The sequence below is a fragment of the Parasteatoda tepidariorum genome, chromosome 6 (assembly GCF_982258835.1).
Source record: "Parasteatoda tepidariorum strain Cologne lab strain chromosome 6, Ptep-v5.0, whole genome shotgun sequence".
Lineage (NCBI taxonomy): Eukaryota > Metazoa > Arthropoda > Arachnida > Araneae > Theridiidae > Parasteatoda > Parasteatoda tepidariorum.
The window spans coordinates 115,782,191-115,797,156 of record NC_141760.1 but is presented as its reverse complement, the minus strand read 5'-3'; the positions used below and the strand labels follow the sequence as shown (position 1 = coordinate 115,797,156).

The 14,966-nt window shown below is 33.9% G+C and overlaps 1 protein-coding gene across 1 annotated transcript in view; it reads left to right on the top strand.

Moving 5' to 3' along the window:
* LOC107454503 (sodium/hydrogen exchanger 9B1) overlaps positions 1-14,749 on the top strand; it is a 31,814-nt gene extending 17,065 nt beyond the window's left edge. The window contains exons 4-11 of the mRNA XM_043053252.3: positions 14-196; positions 1,620-1,795; positions 3,190-3,293; positions 3,868-4,020; positions 7,633-7,732; positions 9,663-9,799; positions 12,314-12,382; positions 14,475-14,749. Coding sequence (XP_042909186.2) covers positions 14-196; positions 1,620-1,795; positions 3,190-3,293; positions 3,868-4,020; positions 7,633-7,732; positions 9,663-9,799; positions 12,314-12,382; positions 14,475-14,660 — 1,108 coding nt within the window. The 3' untranslated portion in view covers positions 14,661-14,749. The remainder of the gene's footprint in view (positions 1-13; positions 197-1,619; positions 1,796-3,189; positions 3,294-3,867; positions 4,021-7,632; positions 7,733-9,662; positions 9,800-12,313; positions 12,383-14,474) is intronic.
* Positions 14,750-14,966: the final 217 nt, after the last annotated feature.

The following is a 14,966-nucleotide window of genomic DNA, read 5'->3' as shown; positions in this document are numbered from 1 at the left end:
GTCTGTTCCACAGAGATTGTGCTCTCACTGCCATACTGCTGAAAGCTGGCCTCGGTCTCGACCCAGACAAATTGTCAAAATTAAAACTCGCCACCTTGAAGCTCTCTCTCATTCCCTGCCTGAGTGAAACAATAGGAGTGGCTGTCTTTTCCAAACTCTTTTTAGGTTTGCCATGGACTTGGTCATTCATGTTAGGGTGAGTTTCACACAACTGTGGAGTTTATTTATCTATGAAGAGGTACCCCTTTACAGAATCGAGTTAGCATGTCTTATATACTCGTGAATTGAAATTGTATTTTTGTAGTGGTAGACACACACCCCCACCAGAATTATATCTGTGATAGAATTCGATGAGCGGGTGCCTCTAGTTGGCTCATTGCTGTTTAGTGAGAGGCCGGGAGGGCTGTATTAAGATCACCGTACTTTTGAGTGCTAATCATGAGAGCTGTATTAAGTTCACGGTCGTGATTGCTCCTGTGTTGCCATTAGCAGTCGAGTGTATGCAAGCCGACGTTGTGTGTGATCGAGACTGAGTAGCAACAGCGCGAGGAGGTGAATAATGTCGCTGTCACAAGTAGCAAGTCAACTGTTAAATGTGGACAATCCATCGAAGTAGGCGTGTTCAAATCGAAGTGGGAGTTTCTGTCGCGGTAGGCGTGTTTACATCACGTCCGGGTCACCAATGTGTGGTTAGTCATATTGACAATGTCAACATTCATCTATGAAAAGGTACTATTCATCTATGAAAAGTTAACATGTCTTATATACCAATGCACTGGAATTGAATTTTTGTTGTGGTAGACACATTATAAAACAGTATGACACCCCCAGGGTTGAATGGTATGAAGAAAATACACTGAAATTATACTCTCGGGAAATTAAAAATAAGACAAAAAAAATCATCAATTCATTCCTTTAGGTGTCATTAGATGTTCTATATGAGTGGGGGGGGGGCTCCTCTGCTGAAGCACACCATCCCCTTTATTATGGATTCATGGACAAACTCTCCTATCGGCGATCATTTGTACTATAATAAATCACGTGATGAATGATCTCAAATGTTCGATTAGCATATCATTCTGCTACAAACCTCGTAAGTTGGGTTATGTTTCATTTTACTGAACATGTTGTTATTGTTTCCCATGCTACTTGCCGGGACTAACCAATAAACAACCCTGCGTGGTGAAACCAAGCAAATTTAAGGAAGAGGGAGGTTTTTCAGTGGCGCCATCTATGGCCATGAATACACACACACACGATCGTAATTTTGACCTGAACCAGAGAACCTTCAATTCTCGACCTCCTGGACAGGGGTTCAACGCTGTCCCGGATACTGTAGATGGATTCATCTCGATGCCTTGTCTACCGCGAAAATATCTATAGGTTGATGGAGAGTGGCTATCCACATTTGCATCGTTACATGATATCAAAATTACACACCTCTGAAACAATTTGTCAACTGCCGATACGAGAATGAAATATCGAAAGTGAAAGTACATAATCTTCGAGGAAAAAAAAGACAAGAGGGTAACTGAAATCTGTTTAGAAAGTGTAATAATTAGTAGGAAATTTCTGTAAATTTTATTTCTGACGATTATAAATGAAATCTTCAATTGTAGGTTCATCATATGTGCTGTATCTGCAGCAGTATTGGTGCCCGGGATGATTGATTTAGACGAAAAGCGATTTGGTACAGAAAAAGGAATATCTACTCTGATGCTGGCCGCTGTTTCTCTTGACAACACTGTTGCCCTGGCGGGATTTTTCCTCTCGATAAGCATTTTAACTTCTCAAGGCAATTTCAAAAAATTTTTTCTTAAGCTTACGTAAAAAATAAAATATTATTTTTTCTACAGCAATAAGCATGTTACTCTGACCGTTAAAACGTGGCTGACTGAAAAACAAATTGTTATTACAATTAGAAAAAAGGTGTCGAAGTTTACTATTAAAGGTAATTAGCTACACCCAAATTATTCTCAGCTTATGACCGGCATGCTTAGATTATTTCTTCAAATATACAAGGGGTGATCAAATGAAAAGGTGCGAAACGACACGGTGGGTACAAATGTAGACTTTATTCAAAATATACACCATAGGCCTGTGCACAGCGATCCCACTGATGAACAAGCCGCAGGATTCCTTGTTCCCAGAATTCCTGGGGTCTTGACGAGACCCAGTCCTTCACAGCGTCCTTGAGTATGTCGTCCGAGTTGAAGAGCTTCCCTTTCAGGTGTTTCTTCAGTGGACCAAACACATGGAAATTGCAGGGCGACTAGTCCGGATTGTAGGGCGGATGGTCCAACGTCTCCCACTTGAACTTGGCCAGTTCCATATGTGTGAGTCTGGAGACGTGTGGACGCGCGTTATCGTGGAGCAGAACCACACCCTTCGTGAGCAGCCCCGGTCTTTTGTTCTTGATGGACCTGCGTAGGCGTCAGAGTGTCTCACAGTACACATTGGAGGTAATGGTTTTTCTGTGCTCGAGGAAATCGGATAACACCTCGCAGCCCCTCAATCGTCGAATTTTGCAACGCGAACGCCATCCGGTGCCGCATCATTTGGAAGCCGCTTTTGATAAGAGCCTATGCTCTCTCCTGCTCATGTGGGCACCCGCGCATGCTCCGATCCCACTCAGAGACTCCAATCGCATCCCGAGATGTCTCGCTACGTTCTCCCATAGCGGAATATGCAAATATTTAATTGTTACGTTTTTACGTCGTTTCGTACCTTTTCATTTGATCACCCCTTGTAAAGGTATTTATATATCTTCTCATTTAAGAAAGCATGTTTAAAATAATTTATTTTGTTAAATTAGAACTAAAAAAAATTATCGTATTTTATTAATATATATATTTGAAATTGATTTTTTTTTAAAATCATTGTTTTTCTTCATTTTTTTAAAATTTATTTTCAAAAATATTTTTTAAAGGGGGCCCCTGATGGGTAATCCAGCTCAGCATATGACGATAGTAAAATACTTTTTATTCAAATACATTTCTTTTAACACTTGATGTTCAACTATTAATTCATTCATATGGGGAGAAAAAATTATTTAATAAAACAAAATTGTTGACCTAAGAAGGAATTTTTTTCTTCTTTTTTATATTACTTATTTTTGATTATTGCAATCTTTTGTGAACTGGATTTTTTGTAGAGTGTGTGTTTGAATGATGCAAAATATGATTTTAGAAATGACCAGTATGTTCTTGCTGAAGAGAGCTCTTGAACCATTGATCGGAGTATTGTTGGGTGGAGCGTTTGGTCTGCTGATGGGGTGGATAACATCATCTAAGGTGATTCTTAAGGAATGATTTTTTTTCTTTCTTTAGAAAAATTAATATCCAAGATATTTTTTTCACCAGAACTTTGCCATGTTATCTGAAAACTACTGTACGCCCCCCTCTCTTTTTAAAGATTAGGAGGTGATTCAAGTTGGAGAATTGAATTTTTTCTAGACAAACAAGTGAGACATTGTTACCAATTTATTTTTCCATTTGAATCGAGGGAGGCCCTTATAACTTCTAAACTATTCGTTCGATTGCTTCATTCCATTCAGCTGGAAAAGATACACATTTGAAGCAATGCCTCAATTGTCCATCTAAAGAAAATTATAATCTCTTCCACAAATTTTCAAATCTCCTACCTCAAACAAACAAAAAAAAAGGAAAGTGTACAGAAGAGAATGGAGGAGTTTTAAGGTGTCATTTAATAAAAACATGACAAAGCTTTCGCAAAAAATATCTTGGATATTGATTTTTCTGAGGAAATACTCTTTTTTATTGCTATAATGATTGGACTATAACCCCAACTACTGTATAAGAACTTCATCATCATTTTTGTTTAATAATGTAATTTCTTTAAAATCAGGTTTCATATGAGCGAGCTCTTCTCCTATGCCTGGGAGGTCTGAATTTCATATTCTTGAGCAAAAGATTAGATGTGGCGGGTGCTGGAGTGCTAGGGTGCGTGACTTTCACTTTCAATGCATCTCTCAGGTGGCGAAAAGACATTACTTCATTCGTGAGTTCAACAATTATACACTCCCTAGCCATAACTATTCAAAATCTTAATTATCAGAGAGCTGCTGAAACAGGTTTGCACCGGTAATATGCATCTCATCTGACCCTCCTCCTAATAAATTAAAAATGTTAATAAAGTGTCTCATACCAATGCAATTTAAAAAAAAACTTGAAGTGAGAGTATTATTCATGCAAAAAAAAAAATCAATGAAGTGTAGTTATCGAAATGTAAACGTTTTTTTCCGTAAACGTCAAAATTTTCCCTGTATAATAATTCTTTTTCCTTTTAACGTTTTCACCTCTACGCGAAGAGTTAAAGATAATCTTCCGACGAAGCAGAAAGATTTGCTCATTATTATTTTACAAGCAAATAATACACGAGAAACTTAATAAGAGTACTTTCCATATGGTAAAGACAACCCTAAAATGTTGGTAAATTTGATGTAAAAACTTTGTGTAAAATGAAGTATTTCTGGAAACGTCGCGTTTAAACAGTTGTAATATCGAATTTCATTTGAACAAATATCGATTGTGTTACTTTGTTATGTGAATTTAGTTCAGAGCGTGGGTGGGAGAGAGATAGATCTTAATTTGATCCAATCATAATTCAGGAACGATTATAACAGATCTATTGTTGATCTTGAATTATTCATTCTTGGACAACTTTACATTTTTAATTCATTCATCTTTTGTTTATACCTTCTTTAAATAGATTATACGGTCCGCCATTGGTCACTCTATCCACAAAAAATAACATTAAGCACAGGAGCGACCATTTCGTTCACTATATCCGGGTATGTTCACTATAACGGGGTTTGATATAACAGGGTCTATAGTTTTTGCAAAGTTTTTTGACAAACATTTTCTTGTTGAATTGGGTGTATCTGACGAGCTGTCAAAAACAAGCCGACTCAAAACTTATGCAAGAAGTGATCGAAGGTTAAATTAAAAAGTTTTTTTTTTATTGAATTATATGGAAAAATTTAAACTCTCTCAAACATTTAAGCACACAGCAAAATTCATTTACTGGAAAGTTTTTAAATTATAACCGAGATGTTATCTAGAAATATTCTTTCATTTAAGTTGTGATTTTTAATTTATTTTAGATGACTCCTACAAAGCTAATTCTTAGTGAAAACAGAAACAGAGAAGCTTATTATTTCGCAGAAAATTTCCACAATTTCAAGTAGATCAATTCGAGGTATTTATCAAGCGTTGAAGGAAAAAAAAACCTTGATTTGGACTTGCTACAAGTGTTCAGACAGATAGGCAAGTTTGGAAATTAATATCAAGGCAAAACATGTCAATTTTATTTTATTTTATAACCGTCGTCGAACAATTGACCCAACTTTTGGGTTCACGGTACCGTGTTCAATGCCGTAGCCTTGTCATTTTGAACCAGATCCAGAAGACAAGGGAACTTCTGGATCAAGTATCGGGAGAAGTTTGCCTTCTTGGAAATCTTTTTGATGGAACTAATCCGCATTTGCGTTACATGGAACGGAAAACTACGAAAGCCTCCCACGACGACAAGGAGACTTTTCTTTCCTCCAAGCCCTGAGCATGTACCTAGGTTATACAAAACCCTTAACCATAAAGCTCAGGACTTGACCCCTAGTCCAGCTCCACCCCAGGCAAAGAACGGGCCCAGTCAGCGGTATTTATTTTGATATGTACAAGACTACAGTAAATAGTTACAGTGATTCAGAATTTGTTACTATGCTAGGTTGTATACATGAGATAACATGAGCCACCACGGCTCAGAAATATGTCAATTCGCCAAATGGAAAATGCCAAATATATTCTTCTCACATCTTAACCACATTATAAACGAGGCAACAAAAAAAAGGAAACATGTGTCGGATGGTTAGTGATGAGGGGAAAAAAATGGAATTCAAATGAAACTCATATTGGCCTTCGAAAAAGAGTCCATTTTTCAGCAAGGATGTTTCCTACATGGAAGACAACATCTGAGACAGTCCTGGGAGACTGTATATTTCAACTAGCAATGCCTCGATACATAATTCGAGTCAAAATTCTTGATGGTCCCATCTGGTGGTTTCATGATGGTCCAGCATCACTTGTTGGTCACCATCATTCAACATTTTCCATTCATGGTTTTTGATATGCCAACAAACTTCCATCATTCCATTACGGAAAATGCTACTTTATTACTACGACCATCAACTGAAGTTTGGTTCTCATGAACCAACCTTCCATGTGATGGTTCCAACTATACATTTCCATGATGGTTTAGAGGGAATTCTTGTTGGTTCTCAGGAACATACCATCAAAACAATTTTTTTATGCTGGCCCATCATATATCAGTTTGAATTCCTACATTGGAATGATGGTTGTGCATGATCGTTCCATCATTTGATTTCTGAGAAACTTTGATGGTTCAACATGAACAAACCATCAAAACAAGTTGCTATTCTTATGTTGGACCGTCATAAATCAGTCCGAATTTCTACATTAGAGTGATGGTTACTTATGTTGGTTACTGTGACGCTTATCGTCACTTAATTCAGAATCACAATAAAACATTTAAAATAGATTTATCGTAAATTGCAAAATAATTGATTAGATTTAAAATACTGTGGAAACTTCCATTAGTACATAGAACTTAAGCAAATACAAATAAACACTCTTGATTAAAGTTAAGAAATACGTGTCGAAAAGGGTTAATCACAAGTCTGTAGTCCAAGTTTGATCTCTTATGTGACCTTTCCAGAATTTAGCAATAGTTTTATCGAGCAAAAAGTTTAGTATAAAAGATCCAAAAAAAAGAAAACAAAAAGAGAGCAGTAGTAGAAAGAGTAGAACCGAGTCATTTGAGGTTCACCAATTTCCACTATGAACATCAGTATGGGTAAGTTCTCTCCATACCAATCAGTTTATTTGTTACTAATCAAAGACTTTTAATTAGTTTAATTTGTCATTTAAATTTGTATTTGATTAAAGCATTGTTAATTTAAGTATTTTAAATAGTTGAGGTATGTAAATTAATTCGACAATATATGCATAAAATAAACGATCACTGGTTAAAATTAATAGTAGTAGTTGTATCTTTAAGCCACCGTAACATTACCATCAAAAATATAATGGTTTATGAAGCAATTATTGATGTTTACCATCAAGATTATGTTGATCCATCGATGGAATACCATCAAATATTTTAACTTTAATTTGTGGTGGTCGACAAAAAATTGGTTTTCTCAATAAAATATTCAAGTATTAGACTGGCCTGCCTAAATCCAATTGAGATCACTTTAACCAGCTAATTAAATAGAACACTATAGCACTGGTGAAAAATCCCCCCCCCCTCCCCAGAATCATACCAGAAGCTAATTAATTCAACATAAAATGATATCAAGAATAATGGGGGAACCATATTTATGTAAGATTATTTTTAAACTGCCAAACATTTCACCTCTAGTCTTTTTATTTATCAAAATTATGATAGAATAAGTGCTTTTTTTTAGCAAATTATTTGTTTCTGCCTTTTGCTCATGCTTAAATTTTTGAGATGGCAAATTGAATCGCAATTTTTGTGTGATACTTTTCATTGTTTTTTTTTCTGATGCTTTTTAAAAAATATATATATTTTCAGAACTCTCTCATCAGTATAATTGGAATGCTGTGGAAAATACTGGAAATTTTTCTTTTTGCTTTGATTGGAATTCAAATCTCACTAGACAGACTAAATTTAGGTAAGTATCTGCATTGAATTATCAGTATTTTAGCAAATATCACCGGGGTTTGTCTGCCTATTTAATTAAAAAAGTCTTTGATATTTCCTAATCTGCCTGACATTTTTAGGCTCATAACAATTACCCTATATACTTTTAGTATAATTCGAGTTCGAATTTAAAATGTTCCGGACACTGATTTTATAACCGTCGTACAACAGTCGATCCAATTTTTTGGGTTTACAACTGCTAATGTTCAATTCCGTAGCCTTGTCATTTAAGACCCAATCCAGAAGACAAGAGAACTCCTGGATCAAGTATTGGGAGAAATTTGCCTTCGTGGAGGACTTTTTGAAGGAACTAAAGCGTTGCATGAAGAGGAAGGCCATGAAAACCTCCCTCGGTTAGCTTGACGGCAAGGGGACTCTAACCCATGATCTGTCTACCACTGAGGATATTTTACGTCAGCAGTGTGGTCCATGCACGCGCCGATTATAAAATAAAATAAGTCTTCACTGCTCTAAGCCTACTGATAGAAATAAAATAGGCTAATAGAGCAAGGAATGATAATTTTTTTCATTCCAATTAGCCTAAAGCCGATGTTGGTTGAAGATTAACAAGTATCAGGCTAATTATAAAATACTGCAGACTTTTTCGTTGCAAAAGAGACAATATATTAAACTCTTTAAAATTTTAAAAAACTGTTCACTTAAAATTATGTACTAAATTCGTATCAGTGTTTTATTTCTTGTGATTAATCAGTATTTTTTTTTAAACTTTAAAGTCATTGAGAATCCTATTATCTTCAAAGAATAAGATTTCATCTATGCAATCTTCGAAGAAATATTTAGATTAATGCCTATTAATAAGCACGACACCCGGATTCTCTGAATGTTTTTATTAACAAATTTTTTTATTCTCAAAATGCCTCAAAAATACGATTTTAATAGTTTATAGACAACAGTTCATTGACAATTCATTAACTTTCCAAATAATTTAATAACAAAATGCTCAGCTACTTGCATAATTTGTTTCTTGTAATAATATTTGTGGCAGTATTTCCTGAAAATTAGTTGCGTTCGGGAAATCTGCAAGTAGTACAATTTAAGGAAACCGGTTACCTAATTTGTACTAATCTCAAAAATATTGAGAATTAATGATTAAGTGGAGAAACTCGAATAAGACGAAGAAAAATTAGTAAAAATTGAAAAAATATGACAATCAAGACTGACGTCATCAGGGGGTACCAGTCCTGCACTCCCTGAGGACTGGTCCCCTGATGACGGCAGCCTTGATTGTCATATTTTTTCAATTTTTACTAATTTTTCTTCGTCTCATTTGTTTTATTCCTCTTGGTTTCTCTGCTGCTTAGCGCATTTTTTCCATTCGGATGTTATTTTTATTAGTATTTTAAGTTCTTTTCTTAATAGTTGAGAAACTCGAAACATTTGTTTAATAGCAGAAAATATAATAATCAATTGTCACGAGTATTATGAACATCCCAAGTCAAAAAATTTGATAGTTTTCCATTGATAGACAACCTGGAAAAAATTAAAAAGTGGTAGTCATATTATTAAGATTTTTATTATATTGTTTGTTGCCACCAGAATATTTTATTTTTTCTCTAAGTAAATATATGTAGATCTGAAGATAGCAGATATGAAATATCGACAGTGGAATTTAATATTACGAAATTTTCCGTTTTTTATAACAAAATTGATAGCAGCGATTCATTTTATCTAGGTGCGTACGAGCCTTATTCTTTCCTCTGTATTTTTTTTTCATCACTATTTCTTAATTTGAAGTTGCTACGCTTTATAGTCTTTCCGCAACAAAATAAAACTTTTAAGCTCCTGATTGACAAAAGATTATATATTGCTTTTGCATATGTATTCTAAAAGGAAAAAGCAATGAACAATGTTTCTAAATACAAAATAATGTTGTTAAAAAGGTCTAGGTCTGGGGATCTTGTTCCTGGGCATTTCAATCCGGATTGTCACCACTTTCGTTGCATTGTGCGGCACTCAAATGAATTTCAAGGAAAAGATATTCATTTCTGCATCCTGGATTTCTAAAGCAACCGTTCAGGTAAATCACTTCTTTTTTTAAATAAAATATTTTGATGCAATGTTATTCAAAATGAGCAATATAAGTGAATCAACAATTGACAGAATGTGTTTTCATAATGAAACAAGTTATTTTTCATTCCTCCGATATGTGGATTCGCTGTTCAATGGCTCTGTAGTAAGATGTAAGCAAATGCTCATACATTTTGTATAATTTTATATTTTTAAAACATTTTATCTTTAGAATGTTGTAAATTTTATATTTCTGGCAAAAAATAAGAAATATTGCTAAATTAACAAATTTCATAACATTCATAGATCATTTCATTCGCAAAAAAAATAATAATTCTTTTTCCGTGCATGCCTGTGCATGCTCTCATTATATATACCATTTAGTTTAGAATTAAGTTCAATACACCCGCTGCACAACCTTCCAAAGACGGCTTCCAAGAAAAGTTTAATATATATATATATATATATATATATATATATATATATATATATATATATATATATATATATATATATATATATATATATATATATATATATATATACAAAGCAGGGTTTAAGCTGAGTCTAAAAATTCATTAGCAAAAAAGCTAAAATCTGAAAAAAAGTTTTAGCAAAATGCTAAAATGCCATTAGGCTTATAAAATTACTTTATATCAAACAAGTACTGTAAGTTATCTGACAAAGAATAGCTTAATGTACAAGAATATCAAAAAGAATACATATAACAAAAAAAACACATTTATTATTTATCAAAACATTTTGGTTTATAATTAACATCTTCCTTTCTTTCATGTTTGCCCATTTTACAAATGCTTCTTGAAAGTTAAATGCACTTTCAGGGCCCTCAATATTAATCATTAACAAATTTTTTACATGGTTTTTTCGTGAACGCTAGCGTTATGGTTCTTCTTGCGAAAGATATTTAGATTTTTTCTCCTTCTTGTTTGATCAAGTTTTTTTCATGGATGTTAGCGTCATGGTTTTTCGCGGAAGCTTTTTTTTAAAATGGAATTTAGTAAAATCCTTTAGCAAAAATGCGAAAATGCTTTGTTGAATTTTAGCATTTTTGAGGGGTCTTTTCGCATTTTGCGAAAAAAGCTACCGTAGCGGAAACCCTGATACAAAGTCGGACTTCTATTTAACGAACATTTTGGAAATTAGTTCGTAAAATAACTTCGAAATAGCGAAGGGAATTTTCTATTGAACGAACTTTTCCTTGAGATCCACTTTGATTTCCTAAAATATTTCAGAACATTTCAAACTTGTTAACGCATTTTATGGGAAGATATGACCTGGAATTGATTTTCGAAGCCACTTTTAGATGAAACAGTAAAATCCTCTTCAAATTTTTGTTTGCATTTCAAACTAAAAACTCAGACAAGATTGACGGATTTTATCAGTAGCAATGAAACTTAAGAACACAAGTCGTAATGCATGTTTAAAATTACTTTTAAAATAAATGCAGCTTTAATTTTATCCATAAATTTAGCTTTTTTTTAGTTAAAAATGTATGTAGCATGATAGTGTAACACTGGATAATGTTTGGCTTTTATAATGTTTTGCACCATGGAAGAGACACTTTTAATTTTTGATTTAATACTTTTTAAATTTCACAAGAAATACTAGGGGACTATTTTGTAGATTTAGAAATATTTAGTTCATAAGGTTTTTTCATACTTTGCTAATAAAGTTCAAAGCTTGCAGAGGTATGAAAGACTGACACTAAATTATGGAAGAAAACAAGTATTTATGAACATCCTATGCCAGAACAATAAGCTTGTGGGTCACATCTGTCGAATGTTTTCCTCGAAATTTAAGATCTTAAATTACTAACTAATGGAAGTTAGACTATGGCACAAAAAAGGGATGTCATGCCAAGAGCAGAAGAAGACGAATTTTTTTTTGTCTTGTGTATTTTTGCTATACCTTTAAAAATATTCAGTCAAATTAAACTAACTTTTTGGATAAATTTGAAATGAATTAAAAAATTATTGTTTTAAAGTTTGAAAAAATGTGCAGTATTTAAATTCGTTCTTTCGTACTGCGCATGTGCGCAAAAAATTTAAAATTAGAAATTGAAAAAAAAAATCTGATTCATATATCTTAAAAATGTTACAAGCACTTTTCTAAGTAGTTTTTGTACTTTTAAATGAAAGCGCACAGTAAAATCAGGTTTTTTTTTGCAAATTTTATTCTGTAGTATTGCAAATTACACTACTCTGTAATGACTGGACATCAAGAACAAATTTAAATGTGTGAAAAAACCCCTTATCGTTTTGAACTTTGTGTTCTCAATTGAATACAGGTCTGTTTCCTCCAATGCCATCACCTAGGCGTTTCTGCTGACTATCCTCAACCATTTACAAATTATTGGAATTTCATTAGATAGTAAAACAATTTATTGGCTGCATTAAAAATGTGTTTCTTAAATATGCTTTTGAAATAGTGTCCGTAATATTGCTCGACTGTAGTAGAATGTTTGCATTTTTGTAATAAAAACATTCGTTTTTGTTGTTTGTAGGCGGCTGTTGGTTCAGTTGCATTAGAATATTTTGAAGGGAAAAATCCAGAGATGAAATTTGGTGAAGAGGTACGCATATTTCTTTTTTGCTAAATGTAATTCTATTCCAGTTGATATATTCATTAAGAGAAAAGCCCCACAATTCGTGTTCCGGTAATTCAAATTTTAACCTGGCTTATAATTTGTGTTAAGAGTAACTCAACTGTCAAAAGCATGGAGAGGGAAAACTCTAAACATGCTTTTATTTTCGAAAATAAAATTAATGATGGATATTGCGGTGGTATCTTTCGATACAAGAGGCAATCCGTCACCCAATCACAATTGGAGATAGTAAAGCGTGAGATATTTTAGTTCTCTTCTAATTTTTTTCCCCAACAAAATTATGCCAAAACAGTACTGGTGAGGCCGGGATAGCCTGGTGATTAGGGCACTAGGCCCATGTCGAAGAGTTCGTGGGTTCGATCCCCGCCGGCCGAAGACTCCCGTGTGACTGATGCACTTTAAGTCTGTCGAGTCGCAAAATCCTCCATGTTCCCATAGAAAAATCAATAATGATTAAGGAGTTCCCTTGTCTTCTGGACTGGGTTGAAAATGACAAGGCTAGGGAGTTGAACATTAGTAGTCCAATATTGGATCGGCTGTTCACCGACGGATATAAGATGTATAAAAACAGTAATGAAAACAGTAAAAGATAGTTAAATAGTATTTTTTTTAAATTTTCGATAAATAACTTACTTTATTGTGCTATTTACGTTTTAAGAATATTTTACCTTCATCCAAATCAATTTTCATCAGTTTAAATTCCAATAAAATTAAACTCCGTTGTGTAATTTGTAACTGGCCGACTTATTTTATTGAGGAAAAATTTCATAACAGTTGCAAATTTTATTTCTCGTAATCTAATAAAGTCACCTTTTTTTAAAATTAAAAGTACTATTAGAAAATCAAAGTTTCATAAATCCTCTCGCTGCTGAAATAAACGAAGTCGTGTAATTAATTTTTAAAAAAATCGGTTATTTTGGAACATTCTCATAGTAATTTTGCCGGACATTTTTGTGCCTCTGAGCACTTTTATGCACCTCTGAGCACCAACTAATGCAAGGTTTTACCATAAATATCAGTACAATGGCTCCGTCTAGGTACTCCTTGTTTGCGATTTCGTAACAGCATAAACATAACATGATGGTAGATCCTAAATAACATCGTCCAACATAATATGATGGCTATTGTTGGTCCAACATTAATAACCATAATTTGTTGGTAGACTACCAAAATAACCATGCGACATCTTAGTTCGAGGGTTGCTGTTGGTCCAGGAACAAAAAACATAACTTGCTGGTTTACCATCATAATGATAAAATAACATCTCTCATCTTATTTTAATGGTTGTTGTTGGTCCAACAATTAAAAAACATAGCATGGTGGTTGAACCATCATAATAGAAAAGTAACTTGTTCCATCTTAATTTGATTGTTGCTGTTGGTCCAACGATAAAAAACATAGTTGTTGGTTGACCATCATAATGGTAAAACAACCTCTGCCATCAAAATAGGATGGTTTATATGGGTCCATAAAAAAATCAAACATTGCTTGATGGTTTACCATCGTAACACAAAAGCAACATTTTCATTTTGTAATGATGGAAATTTGTTGGACCATCAAAACTAGATTGAAATTGTTGTATGATGGTGACCATCAACACAGGTTGGACCATCAAGGATCTTACTGAAACCAACAAAAAATCAAAATACTTTGATGGTACCATCAAGAATTTTGTCTTGCGCAAGTTTTATTTTTCATCTATACTTGTGGTATTCTCAGACAGTTTTGTACTTTTATTGTTTGTCTAAAGTAAGAACTCTTCTAGCCATTCGTCTGGAGTCATGGCGGTGACTATGGTAACGAGGTATAACTATTTCAAGTAGGGGTGTGGGGTTATTGTTTGGTTCAGGTCGGCAAAAGAAAGGGAATCTTTTTCTTCGATCTACTGTGTTAGCCCTAAAGTGAAGATAAACTACCCTTCCCGAAATGCGCTATTCTTGTTTCCATGGCTGCAGACAGTCTCAGACTTTGTGACGGGGAGAGTTCTAACCGTAGACAAACTACATATTCAGATCCCCAACAGAAACATTTTTATATGAATAAAAGGATATGTTTTCAGGTGTTATCTTTATGTGTTCTTTCTATAATGTTGACTGCACCTCTGGGGGCTCTTGTGATCGATTATTTAGGACCCTTATTGTTAACAAAGGAAGAAGAAGATTGCCCACCCTCGAATTCAGAGAAAATAGCACAAGCAGCGCTAGAAATCGCCCAAATCATGCACAGTGAAGGGATGATCTCATGAGAAAACAAACTTTTCTTTTTAAAAGGTATCAGAGACCATTGTTTCAGAAAAAAACATTATCTGAAAAATAAAGGTTATAGAAAACGATACCTAAGTTGCATAAACTATTGATCAACTCATTTGCATAATTTTTTTTTCACTTTTCGTCTTCTCATTCGCGTAATTTTCTTCCGAAAAGAATTTATTATTAAGAAAACTGTAACTCTGTTGAAACTTGTTTGTGCATTTTTTGTTAAAAGAGTTATTTTTTAAAAGATAGAACAAAATATTTATTTTGCGCATAATTAGGATTTGTTTCGAGAGGAA